General features: G+C 41.6%; 1 protein-coding gene across 5 annotated transcripts in view; it reads left to right on the plus strand.

Annotated features, from left to right (window-relative positions):
• The window catches only part of LOC128697879 (ATP-binding cassette sub-family G member 8), a 107018-nt gene that overhangs the window by 72482 nt on the left and 11913 nt on the right, over positions 1-22623 (plus strand). For all 5 annotated transcript variants that reach the window (XM_070099538.1, XM_070099537.1, XM_070099536.1 and 2 more), the window contains 6 exons: positions 819-953; positions 6250-6468; positions 11003-11171; positions 12200-12383; positions 17660-17951; positions 21220-21471. In XM_070099538.1, coding sequence (XP_069955639.1) covers positions 819-953; positions 6250-6468; positions 11003-11171; positions 12200-12383; positions 17660-17951; positions 21220-21471 — 1251 coding nt within the window. The remainder of the gene's footprint in view (positions 1-818; positions 954-6249; positions 6469-11002; positions 11172-12199; positions 12384-17659; positions 17952-21219; positions 21472-22623) is intronic.

Below are 22623 nucleotides of genomic sequence, written 5' to 3' on the forward strand. Positions count from 1 at the left end.
ATTATTATTATTGCATCACTCACACCACTAGTATTATTGCATCACCTACACCACTATTATAATTGTTGCATCACCCACGCTGTTATCATTATTCTTACAACCACCATTATTATTTATTGTAATCATCCTTTATTAAACACAATTACCATTAATATTATTATTAACACTGCTATTATTATCATGTATCGGTTTATGTTGGTCACCTTTATCAGTTCAACACACAGGTAACCCGCACTTAGTTGAGGGTAAACATATGACGACGTGTCGGTCCAATTTTGATGACCATTAACAAGTCACATATTATTTCTGTCATCATTACAACCAGTCATCATTATCAGTGTTTTCATGATCATCATAAGTATTGGGGTATACCATAAATACTGTGACCATTACCACCCTTAAAATAGTTGTGTATTGTACCAGCATTAGTATTTTGAATGTGTATTCTCTCACAGGAGAGAGGGACCTTGATGTCGATGAGGGGCTCTTGATCTAAGGGACAGGACTTATTCTCCCCTTCCTTGGATCAAACCTGAATGCCTCCAACTCTCCAGGTGCTATATGACACCTAAGAGATTAGCATTTCCTCTTGATTAAAAAGTAAATGTACGTGGAGACTGCAAAGTAACCAGTGAGTGGCCGTCGAACAGGTTGGTGTGACGAGGATTTATCCTGGAACTTTCAACTGGTGATCAGCAGATAAATAATTATCACCACGTCCAGTAAAAACCATTAATGTCATTAATATACCTGTACTATCCTCCTCACTAATTACTGTCACCTCAGATTATCACCATTGAGTTTATATGTCCCACCAGGTGGCTTCCAGATCAGCATATGTGCAGCAGGATGTTAACTTCTGCCCAGACATGAGCGTTCGTCAAACATTGCTTCTTCACACCTTCTTCCGTTCCTCTGGTGACCTTTCCAGGGTCAGAGATGTTAAGGCAAGGGTGAGCATTGCACATGTTCATATGTAACATTCTATAATAAGTATTATAATCCATGAAATGTGGAAACTAGTTATTCGTCAAGAATCCCCATTGGAAATTAGTCACTCTGATTTTTAGGGGGATTATCCTAGGTAATTTACATTATGTAATTGTAGTGTAAATTAAGTTGTACTTATGTCTACCGATATCTTAATAAACTTAGTGTCTACCCTTAATTAAAGCTGCAGATATATATAGCCAGCCTCTTAAGAGGTGCCTTGATCCATAAAATCAGATATTTCCACTTCCTTGGATCAAACCTGAATGCCGCCTATTCTCCAGGCACTACATGTTCCCTGTAGGCTTAACACTTTTCCCCGGATGAAAAAATATTGATAAAATTTCCTGGTCTCGATTCTACACTATTTCTTGATCAGTATCGTCTGAAATTGATTGTCTTGTGCAGGACACACAGTTATCAGCCATAACAACACTAATAATACCCCTCAAGGAAGGTTCCTTGGCGCTGGTAAAAGGCACTTGATCTAAGGAAATGAACAAATGCAATTCCTTGAATCAAGCCTGAATGCCTTCTATTCCCTTAGGGGCTGTATGACCCCTACGGGTTTAACGATCAATAAATTTAATACCGCTAACTCCGAATGGAAATGAAAGACAATCAGGTTCGATCCAAGAAAGGGGAAGAGGAGTTCAGTTCCTTGGATCAAGAGTCCCTCATTAGCATGAAGACTTGAGGGGATGAGCTACGAAACCTAAGCAGTCAAGGGCGAGCAGGTACCTTGATGCTAGTGAAAGGCTCTTGAGCCAGAAAGTATGAGTTACTCTCCTTGGATCAAAGTTGATGGTCTGCCATTTTCAGGCACTATGATTTTTGGGTTTAGTGTACACCCATGAATGTAATGCTTTTATAATCAGCGTAAGGCATTGTGGCAGTTCTAAAGAGTAAGAAGATCCTGCCTGTCACTAAAGCCTTGGAAGATAAAATGCAAATGGGATTCAGGGAAACCGGCAGGCCAGACTTGAGTCCTGGAGATGGGAAGTACAGTGTCTCAACTCTGAAGGAGGGGTGTTAATGTTGCAATTTTATAAGTGTAGTGTAAGCATGCCCCTGGCAAGACAGTGATGGAGTGAATGATAAAAGTTTCTTTTTCGCGCCACCCTGCCTTGGTGGAAGACGGCCGATGTATTAATAATAATAATAATAATAAAAATCTTTAGTATTGCCCTTTTGTCATTAGCTATCTTTTATATTGTACTTAAATTGTAGCTGACTAAACAAGAAGTCCTACTTAATATGCGATATCTAGTTCTTAAATAGCATGTTTACCTTTATGATTAGTTGCCCAAAATGCAGTGCATTATTAGTGGCTTTCTTTACCTGGAGTTTACCTGGAGAGAGTTCCGGGGGTCAACGCCCCCGCGGCCCGGTCTGTGACCAGGCGACCTGGTGGATGAGAGCCTGATCAACCAGGCTGTTACTGCTGGCTGCACGCAAACCAACGTACGAGCCACAGCCCGGCTGGTCAGGAACCAACTTTAGGTGCTTGTCCAGTGCCAGCTTGAAGACTGCCAGGGGTCTGTTGGTAATCCCCCTTATGTATGTTGGGAGGCAGTTGAACAGTCTCGGGCCCCTGACACTTATTGTATGGTCTCTTAACGTGCTAGTGACACCCCTGCTTTTCATTGGGGGGATGTTGCATCGTCTACCAAGTCTTTTGCTTTCGTAGTGAGTGATTTTCGTGTGCAAGTTCGGTACTAGTCCCTCTAGGATTTTCCAGGTCTATATAATCATGTATCTCTCCCGCCTGCGTTCCAGCGAATACAGGTTTAGGAACCTCAAGTGCACCCAGTAATTGAGGTGTTTTATCTCCGTTATGTGCGCCGTGAAGGTTCTCTGTACATTTTCTAGGTCAGCAATTTCACCTGCCTTGAAAGGTGCTGTTAGTGTGCAGCAGTATTCCAGCCTAGATAGAACAAGTGACCTGAAGAGTGTCATCATGGACTTGGCCTCCCTAGTTTTGAAGGTTCTCATTATCCATCCTGTCATTTTTCTAGCAGATGCGATTGATACAATGTTATAGTCCTTGAAGGTGAGATCCTCCGACATGATCACTCCCAGGTCTTTGACGTTGGCGTTTCGCTCTATTTTGTGGCCAGAATTTGTTTTGTACTCTGATGAAGATTTAATTTCCTCGTGTTTACCATATCTGAGTAATTGAAATTTCTCATCGTTGAACTTCATATTGTTTTCTGCAGCCCACTGAAAGATTTGGTTGATGTCCGCCTGGAGCCTTGCAGTGTCTGCAATGGAGGACACTGCCATGCAGATTCGGGTGTCATCTGCAAAGGAAGACATGGTGCTGTGGCTGACATCCTTGTCTATGTTGGATATGAGGATGAGGAACAAGATGGGAGCGAGTACTGTGCCTTGTGGAACAGAGCTTTTCACCGTAGCTGCCTCGGACTTTACTCTGTTGACGACTACTCTCTGTGTTCTGTTAGTGAGGAAATTATAGATCCATCGACCGACTTTTCCTGTTATTCCTTTAGCACGCATTTTGTGCGCTATTACGCCATGGTCACACTTGTCGAAGGCTTTTGCAAAGTCTGTATATATTACATCTGCATTCTTTTTGTCTTCTAGTGCATCTAGGACCTTGTCATAGTGATCCAATAGTTGAGACAGACAGGAGCGACCTGTTCGAAACCCATGTTGCCCTGGGTTGTGTAACTGATGGGTGGTGATCTTACTTCTTAGGACCCTTTCAAAGATTTTTATGATATGGGATGTTAGTGCTATCAGTCTGTAGTTCTTTGCTGTTGCTCTACTGCCCCCTTTGTGGAGTGGGGCTATGTCTGTTGTTTTTAGTAACTGTGGGACGACCCCCGTGTCCATGCTCCCTCTCCATAGGATGGAAAAGGCTCGTGATAGGGGCTTCTTGCAGTTCTTGATGAACACGGAGTTCCATGAGTCTGGCCTGGGGCAGATTGCATGGCCATGTCATTTATCGCCTGTTCGAAGTCATTTGGCATCAGGATAACATCGGATAGGCTTGTGTTAATCAAATTTTGTGGCTCTCTCATAAAAAATTAATTTTGATCTTCGACTCTCAGTCTGGTTAGCGGCTTGCTAAAAACTGAGTCATATTGGGACTTGAGTAGCTCACTCATTTCCTTGCTGTCATCTGTGTAGGACCCATCTTGTTTAAGTAGGGGCCCAGTACTGGACGTTGTTCTCGACTTTGATTTGGCATAGGAGAAGAAATACTTTGGGTTTCTTTCGATTTCATTTATGGCTTTTAGTTCTTCCCGCGATTTAAAAGCTCGTGTGAGTGTGAGTTTTCATCAGAGCTGCCTCCTGGTGTTATTACTGCAACAATATTATTTGCTATATTCCTCCATTTTAGGTGCCTTAAGTTGAAATCCCCCAGGAGCAAGATGTTGGGTGCAGGAGCTGGAAGATTTTCCAGACAGTGGTCAATTTTTAACAGCTGTTCCTGGAATTGCTGGGATGTTGCATCTGGAGGCTTGTAGACTACCACAATGACTAGGTTTTGGTTCTCGACCTTTACTGCTAAAACTTCCACTACATCATTTGAGGCATTAAACAGTTCTGTGCAAACAAGTGACTCTGCAATGTACAGGCCAACCCCCCCCCCCCCCCCCTTTGCCTGTTCACTCTGTCACATCTGTATAGGTTGTAACCTGGGATCCATATTTCGTTGTCCAAGTGATCCTTTATGTGGGTCTCAGTGAAAGCCACAAACATTGCCTTTCCCTCTGCAAGCAGTCCACGGATGAAAGGTATTTTGTTGTTTGTTGCTGGCTTTAGACCCTGTATATTTGCAAAGAAGAAAGTCATCGGACTGGTGGTATTGTTGGTACTGGGGGGGGATTTTTTTTCCGGCATTAGTATCTGTTGGTTTGGAGTGGAAGCCATTGACTGTTTACCTGGAGTTTACCTGGAGAGAGTTTCGGGGGTTCCACTCCAGGAATGACTGGATTTGGTGTACGATTTCTGCCATTTCCTGCCAGTTTTTTTCCCTTCTTGGCACTAAAAAACCTCTCCCTCTTGAGTGGCTGTGGCTACCCAGGTTTTCCCATGGCCTGGATGTTTTGTATCTTTTTGTCCCCTTTAGATGGTGTGCCTGGCAATTTAAGTTATAGCACAGTCTTTCCTGTACTGAAGAGGTACACATTTCAGGGTGAAAAAGCTTACAGGAAGGGAGTTTGCATTTTCCTGTTGTCATATGGGCACGGCATTTTCTAGGGTGGTCATAGTTGCACGTCCCATCTGTTTTTCCAGATTTCCCATGCCTGCAGATACCAAGTGCATAGTATGTGCACAGGCTTGGTTTCCGTTTGCCTTGGGTTTCTGTGACTGTATTCCCTGTTGGTGCATGTTTCCCTGTCTTATTCCTATCCTCCCTAGCACCAACAATGGAGCTCCCACCAGTTTTTTTTGGTAATATATCCTCACTATTGCTAGTGGAGTCCTCTTGTTTGCTTTGGTGCCTACTATTGTATTAATACATTTAAACTACATTACTTGTATGGCTTAATGAAGTAAACATCATTATCATTATCATATGATGAATGTGTTAATAGACAGTGGTACATAAAGAAAAATCACGTATAGTTAACCCAGTATAATGTGTAAAAGATAGGGATGTGTTGTCAGACTTCGCTAATTCCACATATTTTTTTTCTCAGTTTTTTACCAAAAGCATTCATAACTTGTGAATATTTATTGTATGCATGAATGAAGGTCTCATTTTTTTTTGGGGGGGGGGGGTAAGATTGGTCAAGAATAGAGATTTATTATTTATGCTTGTATTAGACTGTGAGCTGTTGGCTCATTGGGGGATAGTGTTGGTTTGTTGGTGAAGGATGGCAGTGGGTGAGTAGCCTGGGAGCCATGGAGGGAGGCCTCAGCCCTGGCCGAGAGAAAGGACAGTGGGGTTGGATGGCTGGGGCCCTAGGAAAGTGTCCTGTCCTGTAATGGAGGGCATATTAGTCACTGCCTTCTTCACTCACTGCCTACATACCTCAGTGTTAGTAAGGGAAGGAGAGGACAGGGGTTCACATGTCATGAAGGTATTTAGTGCTTGAAGCACCTGTCATGACACACCAGCATCCCCACTCACCACTGGCTTTAACACACTACATTAGTTTTGTGATATTTAATGTGATATTGGTTAAATATCAAGTGGTGCTATACTTGAGTGATTGTATAGTGATAGTATAGTGATCATTGCTAATTAAGCCATTACTAATTAATTTGCTTTGCCCTCAGATCAATGGGCTGATCAATGACCTGGGGCTAGAACAGGTGCGACACACACGAGTAAAAGACCTGACTCTAAGTGAGCGACGTCGGCTTAATGTGGCTTGTCACCTTTTACTGGAGACTGATGTCGTCCTCCTTGATCAGCCCACTCGAGGCATGGACATCTTCGACACCTTCTTTCTTGTCGAGTACCTGAGACAGTGGGCATGTCGAGGCCGGATAGTGGTAAGTTAAAGTATTGAAACCATCACTTAGGTATTTTGTTAAGGAACTCAGGTAGTGTTAAGGTTGCAGCATGATAAAGTAGTTGCAAACTAAATATTCTTGATGATTTTTTGTTTTTCATTTTAGTATGTATTTCGTATTAAATCTACGTACTACTGTGCATCATTATGTCTCCCACCTATACGGGTGCTCCTTGACTTACGATGGTTCGACTTAAGATAGTTCGACTTTACGATTTATTTATTTATTTATGTCTTTGCAAATAGTGCATTGAGATTATGTATTTACAATAAAGGGTTGCAATGCAAAGAGAGCCTCTATTATGCCTAGGCTACTAACACTAAGAATTATATCATAGTTGTATAGTAGGTTATTAATTATAAGTGAATCTAAAATATACAAGACAAAAGATATATTCATATATTCCAAAATGCTTTTTGTGAAAACAATGATTCAACTATATTCCTGTCAACAATGGATAAAAGGTTCAAAAGTAATTGTTGAAATTATGATATGGGAATACATATTGAGTATGTGAGTTCTGAGTATTTAGCATTTAGTCTAGGGTGATTAAGTGGCTTTTGAGAAGTCTTAAATTGATTTTCAGACTGGGTTACTTTAGTATCGTCTGGTAATGAATTCCATATTTTGGGGCCCATTATGTGCATAGTTTTTACACAGTGTGATATGGACATGAGGTACATCAAAAAGAGATCTGTGTCTTGTGTTATGGTCATGTGTCCTGTTAAGGTTGGTGAGGAGAAGTTTGAGTGGAGGGTTTATATTTGTGTGTATTGTTCTGTGTATGTAGTAGGCACATGAATAAGTATGGATGTTCTTAATGGTAAGCAGATTTAGACTTTTGAAAATTGGTGGAGTATGCTGGCGGGAGTGGGAATTTGTTATCATTCTGACTGCTGCCTTTTGCTGGGTTATTAGAGGTCTTAGGTGATTTAATGTTGTTGATCCCCATGCACAAATTCCATATGTGAGATAAGGGTATATGAGTGAATGGTACAGTGCCAGGAGAGCTGATTGTGGAACATAGTACCGTATCTTTGATAGCATGCCTACAGTCTTAGAGATTTTCTTGGTGATTTGTTGTATATGTATGTGGAACTTCAGGCTACTGTCAAGGTGGATACCTAGGAATTTTCCCTCTGCAAGTCTTGTGACTGATGATCCGTTTAGCGTTATGTTAAGCGGAACATTTGCAGCTTTGTTTCCAAATTGAATGAAATAGGTTTTATCAGTATTCAGGGTAAGCTTATTGGTCAACATCCAGGCAGATATTTTCTGCCATTCGGCATTGACATTGTTGGCGAGTATGACTGGGTTTGGGTGGGAGAAGACGTATGTAGTGTCATATGCAAATAATATGGGTTTGAGTAGCTGTGATGCATTCAGTCGATCATTGATGTAGATGAGAAAGAGGAGTGGTCCTAGGACACTTCCTTGTGGGACTCCTACTGTGATTGGTTGGGTGGAGGAGTTTGCACCATTTGTGTACACACATTGATTTCTGCTACTAAGGTATGACTTTAGGTAGTTGAGGGAGTGGCCTCTGATACCATAGTGCGTTAATTTTTAGTACAGTCGTTCATGGTCGACTGTATCAAAAGCTTTACGTAAATCAATGAAAATGCCCAGCGGGACTTCTTTCTTTTCGAGTGCAGTATATATTAGTTCTAGCATGTGTATGATAACATCATTTGTGCTTTTAGTATTTCTGGATCCAACTGACAAGGGTTTAATATGTTGTGTGAGACGAGGTAGGAATAGATCCTTCTATGAATGAATTTTTCAAAGATTTTAGAGAGCAGTGGTAAGTTAGATATTGGTCTATAGTTATTTAAGTCAGCTTGGTAACCTCCTTTATAGATCAGAGTGACCCTCGCTATTTTGAGGATTGTTGGGAAGGCGGATAATTCAATGGATTTGTTAAAGAGTGTTGCAATAATTGGTGACAATACCTGAGAAGATTTTTTGTACATAAAAGCAGTCAAGTTGTTTATGTCTCCTGCCTTATTTTTAAGGGTGTTGATAATGAGCGAGACTTCTAGTGGGTTGGTTGGGGCTAGGAATAGTGTATTTGGGTAGGTACCTGTGAGGTAGTCTGATGGATGGGTGTTTGAGCTTGGTATTTTGTTAAGATAATTACCCAGCATGACAGCAGCAAGTCTGTAACCTGTATTCATTTACGTATTTACTTTTCAATACTCGTATTTAGTTCGTTCTTTCTTTCAACACACCGGCCATATCCCACCGAGGCGGGGTGGCCCAAAAATAAAAACCAAAGTTTCTCCTTTCAAATTTAGTAATATATACAGGAGAAGGGGTTACTAGCCCCTTGCTCCCGGCATTTTAGTCGCCTCTTACAACACACATGGCCTACGGAGGAAGAATTCTGTTCCACTTCCCCATGGAGATAAGAGGAAATAAACAAGAACAAGAAACTAGAAAGAAAATAGAAGAAAACCCAGAGGGGTATGTATATATACGCTTGTACATGTATGTGTAGTGTGACCTGAGTGTAAGTAGAAGTAGCAAGACGTACCTGAAATTTTGCATGTTCATGAGACAGAAAAAAGGACACCAGCAATCCTACCATCATGTAAAACAATTACAGGCTTTCGTTTTACACTCACTTGGCAGGACGGTAGTACCTCCCTGGGCGGTTGCTGTCTACCAACCTACTACCTAGGTCGTATTTATTTATTTTTTTATTTTTTTTATTTTTTTTTTTATTATCACACTGGCCGATTCCCAACAAGGCAGGGTGGCCCGAAAAAGAAAAACTTTCACCATCATTCACTCCATCACTGTCTTGCCAGAAGGGTGCTTTACACTACAGTTTTTAAACTGCAACATTAACACCCCTCCTTCAGAGTGCAGGCACTGTACTTCCCATCTCCAGGACTCAAGTCCGGCCTGCCGGTTTCCCTGAATCCCTTCATAAATGTTACTTTGCTCACACTCCAACAGCACGTCAAGTATTAAAAACCATTTGTCTCCATTCACTCCTATCAAACACGCTCACGCATGCCTGCTGGAAGTCCAAGCCCCTCGCACACAAAACCTCCTTTACCCGCTCCCTCCAACCTTTCCTAGGCCGACCCCTACCCCGCCTTCCTTCCACTACAGACTGATACACTCTTGAAGTCATTCTGTTTCGCTCCATTCTCTCTACATGTCCGAACCACCTCAACAACCCTTCCTCAGCACCTCTGGACAACAGTTTTGGTAATCCCGCACCTCCTCCTAACTTCCAAACTACGAATTCTCTGCATTATATTCACACCACACATTGCCCTCAGACATGACATCTCCACTGCCTCCAGCCTTCTCCTCGCTGCAACATTCATCACCCACGCTTCACACCCATATAAGAGCGTTGGTAAAACTATACTCTCATACATTCCCCTCTTTGCCTCCAAGGACAAAGTTCTTTGTCTCCACAGACTCCTAAGTGCACCACTCACTCTTTTTCCCTCATCAATTCTATGATTCACCTCATCTTTCATAGACCCATCCGCTGACACGTCCACTCCCAAATATCTGAATACGTTCACCTCCTCCATACTCTCTCCCTCCAATCTGATATTCAATCTTTCATCACCTAATCTTTTTGTTATCCTCATAACCTTACTCTTTCCTGTATTCACCTTTAATTTTCTTCTTTTGCACACCCTACCAAATTCATCCACCAATCTCTGCAACTTCTCTTCAGAATCTCCCAAGAGCACAGTGTCATCAGCAAAGAGCAGCTGTGACAACTCCCACTTTGTGTGTGATTCTTTATCTTTTAACTCCACGCCTCTTGCCAAGACCCTCGCATTCACTTCTCTTACAACCCCATCTATAAATATATTAAACAACCACGGTGACATCGTATTTAGTTATAGTAATTATTTGCTTATTTACTTATTCCTGGAGTATACCTGGAGGGTGTTAGGTTAGGTCAACGTCCCCTTGTCCTGGCCTATGATCAGTCCTGATCAGTAAGGCTGTTACTGCTGGCTGCATGCAAACCAATGTACAAACCACAGCCCAGCTATTCAGGTACTGACTTTACATGCTTCTCCAACTCCCTCTTGAAGACAGGAGTCTGTTGGTAATCCCTCTTATGTATGCTGGGAGGCAGTTGAATAATCTTGGGACTCAGACACTTATTGTGTCATCTCTTAATGTACTCAGGGTGCCCCTGCTTTTCATTGGGAAGGGATGTTGCACTGCCTGCCAAGTCTTTTGTTTTCGTAGGGAGTGATTTCCATGTGCAGATTTGAGACTAGTTCCTCTGGGATTTTTCATGCATCTTTCTTGCCTGCATTCCAATGAATACAGATTATGGGGCTTCAACCATTCCTAGTGAGAGTAGTTATTTATTTACTTATTTATTTAGCATATATTCATATTTGACTTGTAATATTTTTGACTAATGATGAGTTCATCGGAACATAACCCCATCATAAGTTTATGAGCACCTGTATATCATATATCAGCTGTACTATGCATCACTCATGAATTTCCACAGATCCTAACAATACAACCTCCCACCTACGAGATCTTCACCATGATTTCGCGTGTGGCACTCATATCCACAGGTCGTCTAATGTATTTTGGCAGGAGGAGAGAAATGCTTCCATACTTTGCCTTCATTGAGTACCCATGTCCAGCTTACAAGAATCCCTCAGATTACTATCGTAAGTATTCAATACTTGTAATAAAACCCACCATATTATTGGGCAGTACTCAGTAACTGCAATTGTATAATTCTTGTAATGAACATAAGTACTTTATGGGCTTTTGGTATGTTCACCAAATTGTTACACTCCTTTGTACAAACATGTATCGTGCTACAATAAACTTGCTGTTATTATTGTTAGGTATGTAGTTGGTACATAATGAGCTCAAGTACTTTATACCTGTAGTTGTTCAGTACTTTAAATGAACCCTAAACCAATAGTGCAAAAATTATCTTTACTTTCCTGTGGCCATAACCAGTATTAAATTTAGTAATAATCTTGGAGGTTTACTACATTTCCAAGCAGAGTCCAACATTTCAACTTTCCATGTTAATCCTTTCATTTTTTTTAAATATATCCAGCAAAGTTAAATTTTAAATTTAGTAAAATTTCAAGCATTATTAATAAAACTAATATGAAATTTTTCATAAAGTGAATCTTTATGGTTTTAGGTAGTAGGTTGGTAGACAGCAGCCGCCCAGGGAGGTACTACCGTCCTGCCAAGTGAGTGTAAAACGGAAGCCTGTAATTGTTTTACATGATGGTAGGATTGCTGGTGTCTTTTTTCGGTCTCTTAAACATGCAAGATTTCAGGTATGTCTTGCTACTTTTAATTACACTTAGGTAACATTACACATGCATGTACACACACCCCCTCTGGGTTTTCTTCTATTTTCTTACTAGTTCTTGTTCTTGTTTATTTCCTCTTATCTCCATGGAGAAATGGAACAGAATTCTCCCTCCATAAACCATGCGTGTCGTAAGAGGCGACTAAAATGCCAGGAGCAAGGGGTAAGTAACCCCTTCTCTATACATTACTAAAGTTAAAAAGAGAAACTTTTGTTCTCCTTTTTGGGCCACCCTGCTTTAGTGGGATACAGCCGGTTTGTTGAAAGGAAGAAGAAGAATAATCTTTATGGTCAAAAACTGACCCTAACCTTGTGAGTATGGGCTATATGTGTGTCATTTTCAGTAATATTCCACAGTTGATCTGGTGACTTTGGATGATCTGAGTGCTGAGGCGATGCTTGAATCATCACAGAGAGTGGAGATGCTGGCAGAAACTTTCAGACGCCGGCAAGAGGCACTGAGTGATCCAGGGCCTCCAGGACCTCTTCCACCAAAAGTCCATAAAGAGAACCTATGCCTTCAGCTCCTTGGTCTGTGGATGTAAGTCTTTTGACACCTAGAAAATATTAAATATATTTACTTCCTTCCCTCCACTAAGTCTGTAGTGGAGGGAAGGTGGGGTAGGTGTTGGCCTAGGAAAGGCTGGAAGGAGGGGGTAAAGGAGGTTTTGTGTACGAAGAGGCTTGGACTTCCAGCAAGCATGCATGAACATGTTAGATAGGAGTGAATGGAGACGAATGGTTTTTAGGATTTGACGTGCTGTTGGAGTGTAAGCATGGTAACATTTATGAAGGGATTCCGGGAAACCAGCAGGCCAGACTTGATTCCTGGAGATGGGAAGTACAGTGCCAGCACTCTGAAGGAGGGGCGTTAATGTTGCAGTAATATAACTGTAGTGTAAGCATGCCTCTGGCAAGACAGTGATGGAGTGAATGCGGTTGAAAGTTTTTCTTTTTCGGGCCACCCAGCCTTGGTGGGAAACAACCATTGTGTTCATAAAATAAAAATAACTAAAAATCATCTCATCTTTCAATAATAACCATGCCTACACTATGCTAATCTCTAACCAAATTTGAAGCAACTCTCCCAAATATTTTATTATCCCTTATCTATTAAGCCATTATTACAAACCTAAAAATGTACCTGACCAACTGGGCTGTGGTTCGTACGTCGGCTTGTGTGCGGCCAGCAGTAACAGCATGGTTGATCAGACCCTGATCCACTATGAGGCCTGGTCTCAGACTGGGCCACGGGGGGGGGGTTGACCCACGAAACCCTCTCCAGGTAAACTCCAGGTTGTATCATAAATTGTACTACCTACACCACATGAAAACACTTCTGGAGCAGAGGCACGGACATTGGCCTCTACTCCAGAACAACAGATATTAGAGCCAGCAAATAAAACCCCCCTAAATTCCACCAATACAACGACATTTGTCCTTGCAAACATACAGGGTCTAAAGCCGTCAAAAAACAAGAAAATTCCTTACATCAGGGGACTGCTCACGGAGTCAAATGCAATGTTTGCAGCATTCACAGAGACCCACATAAAGGATCATTATGACAATGAAATATGGAACCCAGGTTATAACCTATTCCAATGTGACAGACTAAACAGGCAACAATGGGGGGGGGGGGTTGGCTTGTATGTCACAAAGTTGCTCATTTGCACAGAACTACTAAACACCTCAAATGATGTAGTTGAAGTTTTGGCAGTAAAGATTGAAAACCAAAACCTTGTCATTGTTGTAGTATACAAGCCTCCAGCTGCAACTTCCCAGCAGTTCCAGCAGCAGCTTGTGAAAATTGACCACTGTCTGGAAAATCTCCCAACTCCTGCCCCAAACATCTTACTACAGTACTAGGAGATTTCAACTTGAGACACCTAAAATGGAGGAGTATAGCAAACAATGTTTTAGCAGAGATCACCCCAGGAGGCAGCTCAGATGAAAATTCACACACACACACGAACTATTAACTCTGTACCAAATTCACCATAACTCAGCAAATAGTAGAGCCTACAAGACTAGAAAATACGCTGGACCTCATCTTCACTAACAATGATGATCTGATATGTAATATAATTTTATCAAAGACAATACACTCGGATCACAACATAATAGAGGTACAGACATGTATACACAGGGCTCCAGACCAGCAAAATGTGAGCAGTCATGAAGGACTCTTCATGAAATTCAATTTCAATAACAAAAACATACAGTGGGATCAAGTAAACCATGTCCTAAATGAAACAAGCTGGGAAGATATCCTAAACAACGCAGACCCGAACATTTGCCTTGAAAAAATTAATTCTGCGGTTCTTGAGATCTGCTCAAGAAACATTTCATTAAGAAAAACAGAAGATGTAAACTAGAAAGAGAGAGATGTTCTCTATACAGATGAAGGCGAAGAGTCACAGAGCTGCTGAGTGAGGCCAATATATCTGAAATACGAAGGGGGGCACTAGTCAGTGAAATTGCAAATATCAAACTTAAGCTGAAGGAATCTTATAGGAGACAAGAATCACAGGAAGAACTAAAAGCCATAAAGGATTTTGAAAAAGAAAAAAAAATACTTATTCTCTTATGCCAAATCTAAGGAAAAAACAACATCCAGTATTGGGCCCCTGCTTAGGCGGGATGGGACATAAAAAGATAATAGCCAAGAAATGAGTGAGATACTAAAGTCCCAATATGGCTCAGTGTTCAGCGAGCCACTGCCCAGACTAAGGGTCAACAATCCAAATGAATTCTTTATGAACAAAACCCAAAATTTGGTCATCCCAAAAATCTCGGATATTATTCTAACTCCACAAGACTTTGGAGAGGCAGTTCATGACATGCCCATGCACTCTGCCCCAGGCCCAGACTCGTGGAACTCCATGTTTATCAAGAATTGCAAGAAGCCCCTATCACGTGCCTTCAGCATTTTATGGAGAGGGAGCATGGACACGGGTCATCCCACACGCACACTAAAAACAACAGACATAGCCCCACTTCACAAAGGTGGCAGTAAAGCAATTGCAAAGAACTACAGACCAATAGCACTAACATCCCATATAAAAATCTTAGAGAGGGTTCTAAGAAGCAAAATAGCCAACCACCTAGATACCCATCAATTACACAACCCAGGGCAGCACGAGTTTAGAGCAGGTCGCTCCTGCCTGTCCCAGCTACTGGACCACTATGACAAGGTCCTGGATGCTGTAGAGGATAAACAAAATACAGATGTAGTATACACAAACTTTGCAAAAGCTTTCGACAAGTGTGACCATGGTGTAATAGCACACAAAATGCGTGATAAAGGAATAACGGGAAAAGTTGGTAGATGGATCTACAACTTCCTGACAAACAGAACACAAAGAGTAATAGTAAACAGAGTAAAGTCCCAGGCAGCCACAGTAAAAAGCTCTGTTCCACAAGGCACAATACCCGCTCCCATTCTATTCCTCATCCTCATTTCTGACATAGACAGAGACGTAAGCCATAGCTCCTTGTCTTCCTTTGCGGATGACACCCTGATTACCATGGCAGTGACCTCCATTGAAGACACTGTGAGACTCCAAGTGGACATCAACCAAATCTTCGATTGGGCCACTCAAAACAATATGAAGTTCAACGAAGAGAAATTTCAACTACTCAGATATGGGGAACTTGAAGAAATTAAAAATGTGTCAGCGTATACAACAAATTCTAACCATACAATAGAGCAGAAAAGTAATGTGAAGGACCTGGGAGTGATAATGCCAGAGGATCTCGCCTTCAAAGACCACAACAATGTATCTACCTCATCCGCTGGAAAAATGATAGGATGGATAATGAGAACCTTCAAAACTAGGGATGCCAAGCCCATGATGATTCTCTTCAAATCGTTTGTGCTCTCTAGGCTGGAATACTGCTGGCGACATTGCAGACCTGGAGAGTGTACGAAGAACTTTCACGACACACATAAGTACAATAAGGCACCTAAACTACTGGGAACGGTTAAAGGTCCTTGATCTAAATTCCCTCGAATGCAGGTGAGAGAGATACATGATAATATACACTTAGAAGGTCCTGGAGGGATTGGTACCAAACCTGCACATGAAAATCACTCCCTATGAAAGCAAAAGACTCAGCAAGATATGCAACATTCCCCCGATGAAAAGCAGGGGTGCCACGAGTATACTGAGAGACAACATAATAAGTGTCCAGGGCCCAAGACTGTTCAATTGCCTCCCAGCATATATAAGGGGGATTACCAATAGACCCCTGGCTGTCTTCAAAAATGCACTGGACAGGCACCTAAAGTCGGTACCTGACCAACCGGGCTGTGGTTCGTACGTCAGCTTGTGTGTGGCCAGCAGTAACAGCGTGGTTGATCAGACCCTGATCTACCATGAGGCCTGGTCTCAGACCAGGCCGCGCGGGCGTTGACCCCCGAAACCCACTCCTGGTAAACCTCATTAATAATTGAGTAAAATATTGCATATTTGAAGTTGGCTAGACTTGAGTAGTCTTTAAGTATTAGGTTAAATCTGCCCAAAATACCTCGGCATAATAGTGGCTTTCTTTGTACCAATCACATTATGAAATGTAAACACACATTGTAACCTTTGCAAAGAAATAAACTTTTATTTTGTTTGTTTGTAAAATGCCAGGGGCAAGGGGCTAGTAATCCTCTTCTGTATACATTACTAGATTTAAAAAGAGAAACTTTCATTTTTTCTTTTTAGGTCACCCTGCCTCAGTGGGATATGGCCAGTTTTTGAAAAAAAAAAATTGCTGGTGTCTTTTTTTTTTTGTCTCATAAACATGCAGGATACCAGGTACATACATCATGCTACTTTTGCTTACACTTAGGTCACTCTACACATGCATGTTCACACATATATATACACACCCATCTGGTTTTTCTTCTATTTTCTTAACAGTTCCTGTTGTTCTTTATTTCCTCCTTTCTCCATGTGGAAGTGGAAAAGAATTCTTCCTCCGCAAGCCATGCGTGTCATCTGAGGCAACTAAAATGCGGGGAGCAAGGGGCTAGTAACCCCTTCTCCTGTATAATTACTGAACTTAAAAAAGTAAAACGAAAGAAAAACTTTCATTTTTCTTTTTAGGTCACCCTTCTTCGGTGGCATACAGCTGGTATGTTAAAAAAAATATACGTATATAAATAAATGGCATTTTATGTTCAGAGGCTTTAAAGTGAGTGTGATTGTGTGTGTGCACGTGCATGCACCTGTGTTTTCTCTTTATCTAAAGCTAGCATGATTCAAAGGCATTATGTAAACTACTACCAAACCTAAAGGTGGTTCCCATTAGTGAATCTTGAAGTCCCATCCAAAAAGTTACATGAAAACCTATGCAAGTTTATACTGTATAGTGGTACCTCGAGTTTCAAACAGCTCCCAACTCGAACAATTATGTAAGTGTATTTTTGTGAGTGCTTTTGTAAGTGTATTTTTGGGGGTCTGAAACGGGCTAATCTAATTTACATTATTCCTTATGGGAACAAATTCGTTCAGTATCTGTACTCGAACAGCCTTCTGGAACGAATTAATTTGGTAACTCTAGGTACCACTGTACTTTATTTTTTCAGCGAACCAGCTGTATCCCACTGAGGTAGGGTGACACTAAAAAGAAAAATGAAAAAATTTCTTTTTAAATTTAGTAATTTATACTGTACTTGCTCCTGTATATTGGCTAAGACCATGATTGATTTAAGGTAAGAGTGCTGTCAGGTAGCTAATTAGACGGTACATTTTTTTTTTTTTTTTTTTTTTTAAGCATTTTCAAAAATGTATTAAAGTTAAATTTTTTGTATTAAAATTACAGCCGTGCAATGATTTACCAGTTCCCATACAACATGGTGCACTGGTTGGCAATGACAGTGGTGGCTGGGATGATGTCAGTGGTGGTGGGTGCTGTGTACTGGGATGTTCGAAGTGCGCCTGTCCAGCACCAGGATAATGTCAATAACCGTGCTGCTTTCCATTATGTTATGGTTGGCCTTGCTCTTTGGCCCATCCTCCTCATGGCAGTCTCTGAAGTATGGCGGGATAAGCCTGCCTTGGCCAGGGATGTGGATGATGGCCTATACTCCAGGGCCATATATATAAGTACTAAGGTAAGCTGTTGCCCACATGTACATTCAATTCAATTCAAGTTTATTCTCTATAAGGGTTACAATGTGGGGTTTACAGGTTTTGGGTATTGTGTGGTTTACATGTTATAAAATACTAATTACAGAGGGGGCCACTAGGACACCTAGCATGGCTAGGCATTTCGGGCAGACTTTGATTAATTCTTAACATTAAATCCTTACAGATTATGGTATTAAGGCTAAGTGACCACATCATAATTTGTGAGTTTAGGAATGTGAATGCTCTTGTTTTGGCACAATACAAATTGTCTATATTGGTGTATCATAGGCAAACCTATGACTAGTTAGGATTTATTATTTTAAGATTAAGATTAGTATGTCTGGGTTTATAGTCAGTGGGTGAGTGAGTGTAATTGTGAACCACCAGGTGGTTATCATGTAGTTAGTTGTCGGGGTGGATCAGGGAGATAAGATGTTTTCTAACTGTAGTTTTAAAAGTGATGAATGTGTCTTCAGTTCTAGAGTTTTCAGGTAGGGTGTTCCAGATTTTAGGTCCTTTGAAATACATTGAATTTTTGTAAAGGTTTAGTCGAACACGGGGAATGTCATAGAGATGTTTGTGTCTGGTGTTATGCCTGTGGATCCTGTCACAACTATCAAGAAAGCATTTTAGGTCAAGGTTAATATTGGAATTTAAGGTCCTGTAGATATAGATTGCACAGTAGTAAGTGTGGATGTTCTGAACAGGGAGTAAGTTTAGATCTATGAAGAGTGGGGGGGGGTGTTGCCAGGGATGAGATTTAGTGATTATTCTTACTGCAGCTTTTTGTTGGGTTATTCATTAGGGATATGTATTGCATTAATAATATTGTTAGAGACAGGAGTTTCCCCAGATGTATCTATACCAAAACCAATTTGCTTTCATTCATGCCTTAGAAATGGAATTGATTGAGAGTCAGATTTTATAACTAAGCAATTTTTTTTTCCCCTTTATAGCACCCCCAGATGACTTCCATACTAAATGTACTTCTGCCATCCACTGTGTTGAACAAATTCACTTTGGTCCTGTGCTGATCTTTTATGGCATTGAAGAACTCAGTAGTTCAAAAATCTTATGTAATGCACCGATATGTAATCTCATACAGTACATTCAGTTATTCTTACTGTGGCCAGAGAGCAAACCAGCGTCATATCTAAATTATTTCTAAGCAGCACTGCCAGAAAACTTACCATTATGTGCATAAATTTATACTTCACCTGTCCCAATTTATACTGCCACTTTACATGTCATAAACAAGCTTCACCCCATCTGTGCTATAATTTACATTCCATTACTAATACATCAGGGCCATAGTGCCATGAGCTTTCACCTCTGCACCATTATAATTAATGTTTCATCACACATATTGTGCCATAATACTGTGTCCTCTTGTTTACCTGGAGTTTACCTGGAGAGAGTTTCGGGGGTCAATGCCCTCGCGGCCCGGTCTGTGACCAGGCCTCCTGGTGGATCAGCGCCTGATCAACCAGGCTGTTGCTGCTGGCTGCACGCAAACCAACGTACGAGCCACAGCCCGGCTGATCAGGAACTGACTTTAGGTGCTTGTCCAGTGCCAGCTTGAAGACTGCCAGGGGTCTGTTGGTAATCCCCCTTATGTGTGCTGGGAGGCAGTTGAACAGTCTCGGGCCCCTGACACTTATTGTATGGTCTCTTAACGTGCTAGTGACACCCCTGCTTTTCATTGGGGGGATGGTGCATCGTCTGCCAAGTCTTTTGCTTTCGTAGTGAGTGATTTTCGTGTGCAAGTTCGGTACTAGTCCCTCTAGGATTTTCCAGGTGTATATAATCATGTATCTCTCCCTCCTGCGTTCCAGGGAATACAGGTTTAGAAACCTCAAGCGCTCCCAGTAATTGAGGTGTTTTATCTCCGTTATGCGCGCCGTGAAAGTTCTCTGTACATTTTCTAGGTCGGCAATTTCACCTGCCTTGAAAGGTGCTGTTATTGTGCAGCAATATTCCAGCCTAGATAGAACAAGTGACCTGAAGAGTGTCATCATGGGCTTGGCCTCCCTAGTTTTGAAGGTTCTCATTATCCATCCTGTCATTTTTCTAGCAGATGCGATTGATACAATGTTATGGTCCTTGAAGGTGAGATCCTCCGACATAATCACTCCCAGGTCTTTGACGTTGGTGTTTCGCTCTATTTTGTGGCCAGAATTTGTTTTGTACTCTGATGAAGATTTAATTTCCTCATGTTTACCATATCTGAGTAATTGAAATTTCTCATCGTTGAACTTCATATTGTTTTCTGCAGCCCACTGAAAGATTTGGTTGATGTCCGCCTGGAGCCTTGCGGTGTCTGCAATGGAAGACACTGTCATGCAGATTCGGGTGTCATCTGCAAAGGAAGACACGGTGCTGTGGCTGACATCCTTGTCTATGTCGGATATGAGGATGAGGAACAAGATGGGAGCTAGTACTGTGCCTTGTGGAACAGAGCTTTTCACCGTAGCTGCCTCGGACTTTACTCTGTTGACGACTACTCTCTGTGTTCTGTTAGTGAGGAAATTATAGATCCATCGACCGACTTTTCCTGTTATTCCTTTAGCGGGCATTTTGTGCGCTATTACGCCATGGTCACACTTGTCGAAGGCTTTTGCAAAGTCTGTATATATTACATCTGCATTCTTTTTGTCTTCTAGTGCATTTAGGACCTTGTCGTAGTGATCCAGTAGTTGAGACAGACAGGAGCGACCTGTTCTAAACCCATGTTGCCCTGGGTTGTGTAACTGATGGGTTTCTAGATGGGTGGTGATCTTGCTTCTTAGGACCCTTTCAAAGATTTTTATGATATGGGATGTTAGTGCTATTGGTCTGTAGTTCTTTGCTGTTGCTTTACTGCCCCCTTTGTGGAGTGGGGCTATGTCTGTTGTTTTTAGTAACTGAGGGACGACCCCCGTGTCCATGCTCCCTCTCCATAGGATGGAAAAGGCTCGTGTGCTGTAATTACCACTTTATCCCTACAGATGTTAAATGGTCCTTTACACCTCGTGTGACACTACCTTGTCTATCACTATTAATCCCTCCATCTCATGTATAATTAACTTTGCTACTCAAGTTTCTATAATAAACATCTCACTTCCTCACCTATATCATAATTATTATTGAATTTCTGGCAGTATGTCATTATTACCATCACAGTGTTTCACCTGTAACATTTCACCCCTTTTCTGCAGCAATTCCTGTACACATGTATGTACTAAAATTAACACACCTGCAACTGTTCAACAGATCTGCTACAGCTTCATAGCAGCTGGTGGCACATTTCTGGCCTACATTTTGCCTGCCTACATGATGGCTGGCTTTCCTTCAGCTGACCAGTTCTATTACTACCTAGGCTACATGATTCTTTACCTGTATGCCATCCGTGCCATTGCCATTGCTGCAATCTGTGTGTTTGATTCGCGTCACACAGCTGCCATGGCTACAGGTTTTGTCATGACCCTAGCTCTCCTAGGTGCTGGCTTCACCATTCACCCCTTGGTGAGTTCTAAGCTAATTGTTTTTTGGTATTCCTGTATCTCTTTCACAATAATTTTTTTCCACATACTCAAAAAATCTCTCTCCTCACATGAATCACTCTCTCTTCTTTTTAACAAAATTTCCTCTTTGTCTCTTAAGAGTTCTTTAATATTCATATAGATATTTCATTTTCTTACCATGTTGTACATATACTAGTTAACATCTCTCCTTCCTCATAGGAAAGACAGAAATAATCTGCAACATGTATTCATCTTAAAATACTCAGTTTTCCAAGAAGGGCACTGATTTCTTACATTGGGTTGGGAGGTATAACACTTTTTTGGAGTGATGAAGAATCAGATGTGAGTCTGGGAAAAGTGGGAAGTACAGTACCTTCACCCTGAAGGGGGGGTGGGAATGTTGTGGTTTGGAGGGTTATCAGAACTGTGATGTCAGTGACAGTGATTGAATGATTGAGTGCCAGAGTGCTTTAAAAAAGAGAGAGAGAGAGAGGAAGGGATGGACCATCTTGACCATCTTATCTAGACTACTTGTCCCAGCCTAGCATTATTATTTATTTTATTAGCATCACACTGGTCGATTCCCACCAAGGCCCGAAAAAGAAAAACTCACCATCATTCACTCCATCACTGTCTTGCCAGAAGGGTGCTTTACACTACAGTTTTTAAACTGCAACATTAACACCCCTCCTTCAGAGTGCAGGGACTGTACTTCCCATCTCCAGGACTCAAGTTCGGCCTGCCGGTTTCCCTGAACCCCTTCATAAATGTTACTTTGCTCACACTCCAACAGCACGTCAAGTATTAAAAACCATTTGTCTCCATTCACTCCTATCAAACGCGCTCACGCATGCCTGCTGGAAGTCCAAGCCCCTCGCACACAAAACCTCCTTTACCCCCTCCCTCCAACCTTTCCTAGGCCGACCCCTACCCCGCCTTCCTTCCACTACAGACTGATACTCTTGAAGTCACTCTGTTTCGCTCCATTCTCTCTACATGTCCGAACCACCTCAACAGCCCTTCCTCAGCCCTCTGGACAACAGTTTTGGTAATCCCACACCTCCTCCTAACTTCCAAACTACGAATTCTCTGCATTATATTCACACCACACATTGGCCTCAGACATGACATCTCCACTGCCTCCAGCCTTCTC

This window comes from Cherax quadricarinatus, chromosome 68 (assembly GCF_038502225.1).
Source record: "Cherax quadricarinatus isolate ZL_2023a chromosome 68, ASM3850222v1, whole genome shotgun sequence".
Classification (NCBI taxonomy): domain Eukaryota; kingdom Metazoa; phylum Arthropoda; class Malacostraca; order Decapoda; family Parastacidae; genus Cherax; species Cherax quadricarinatus.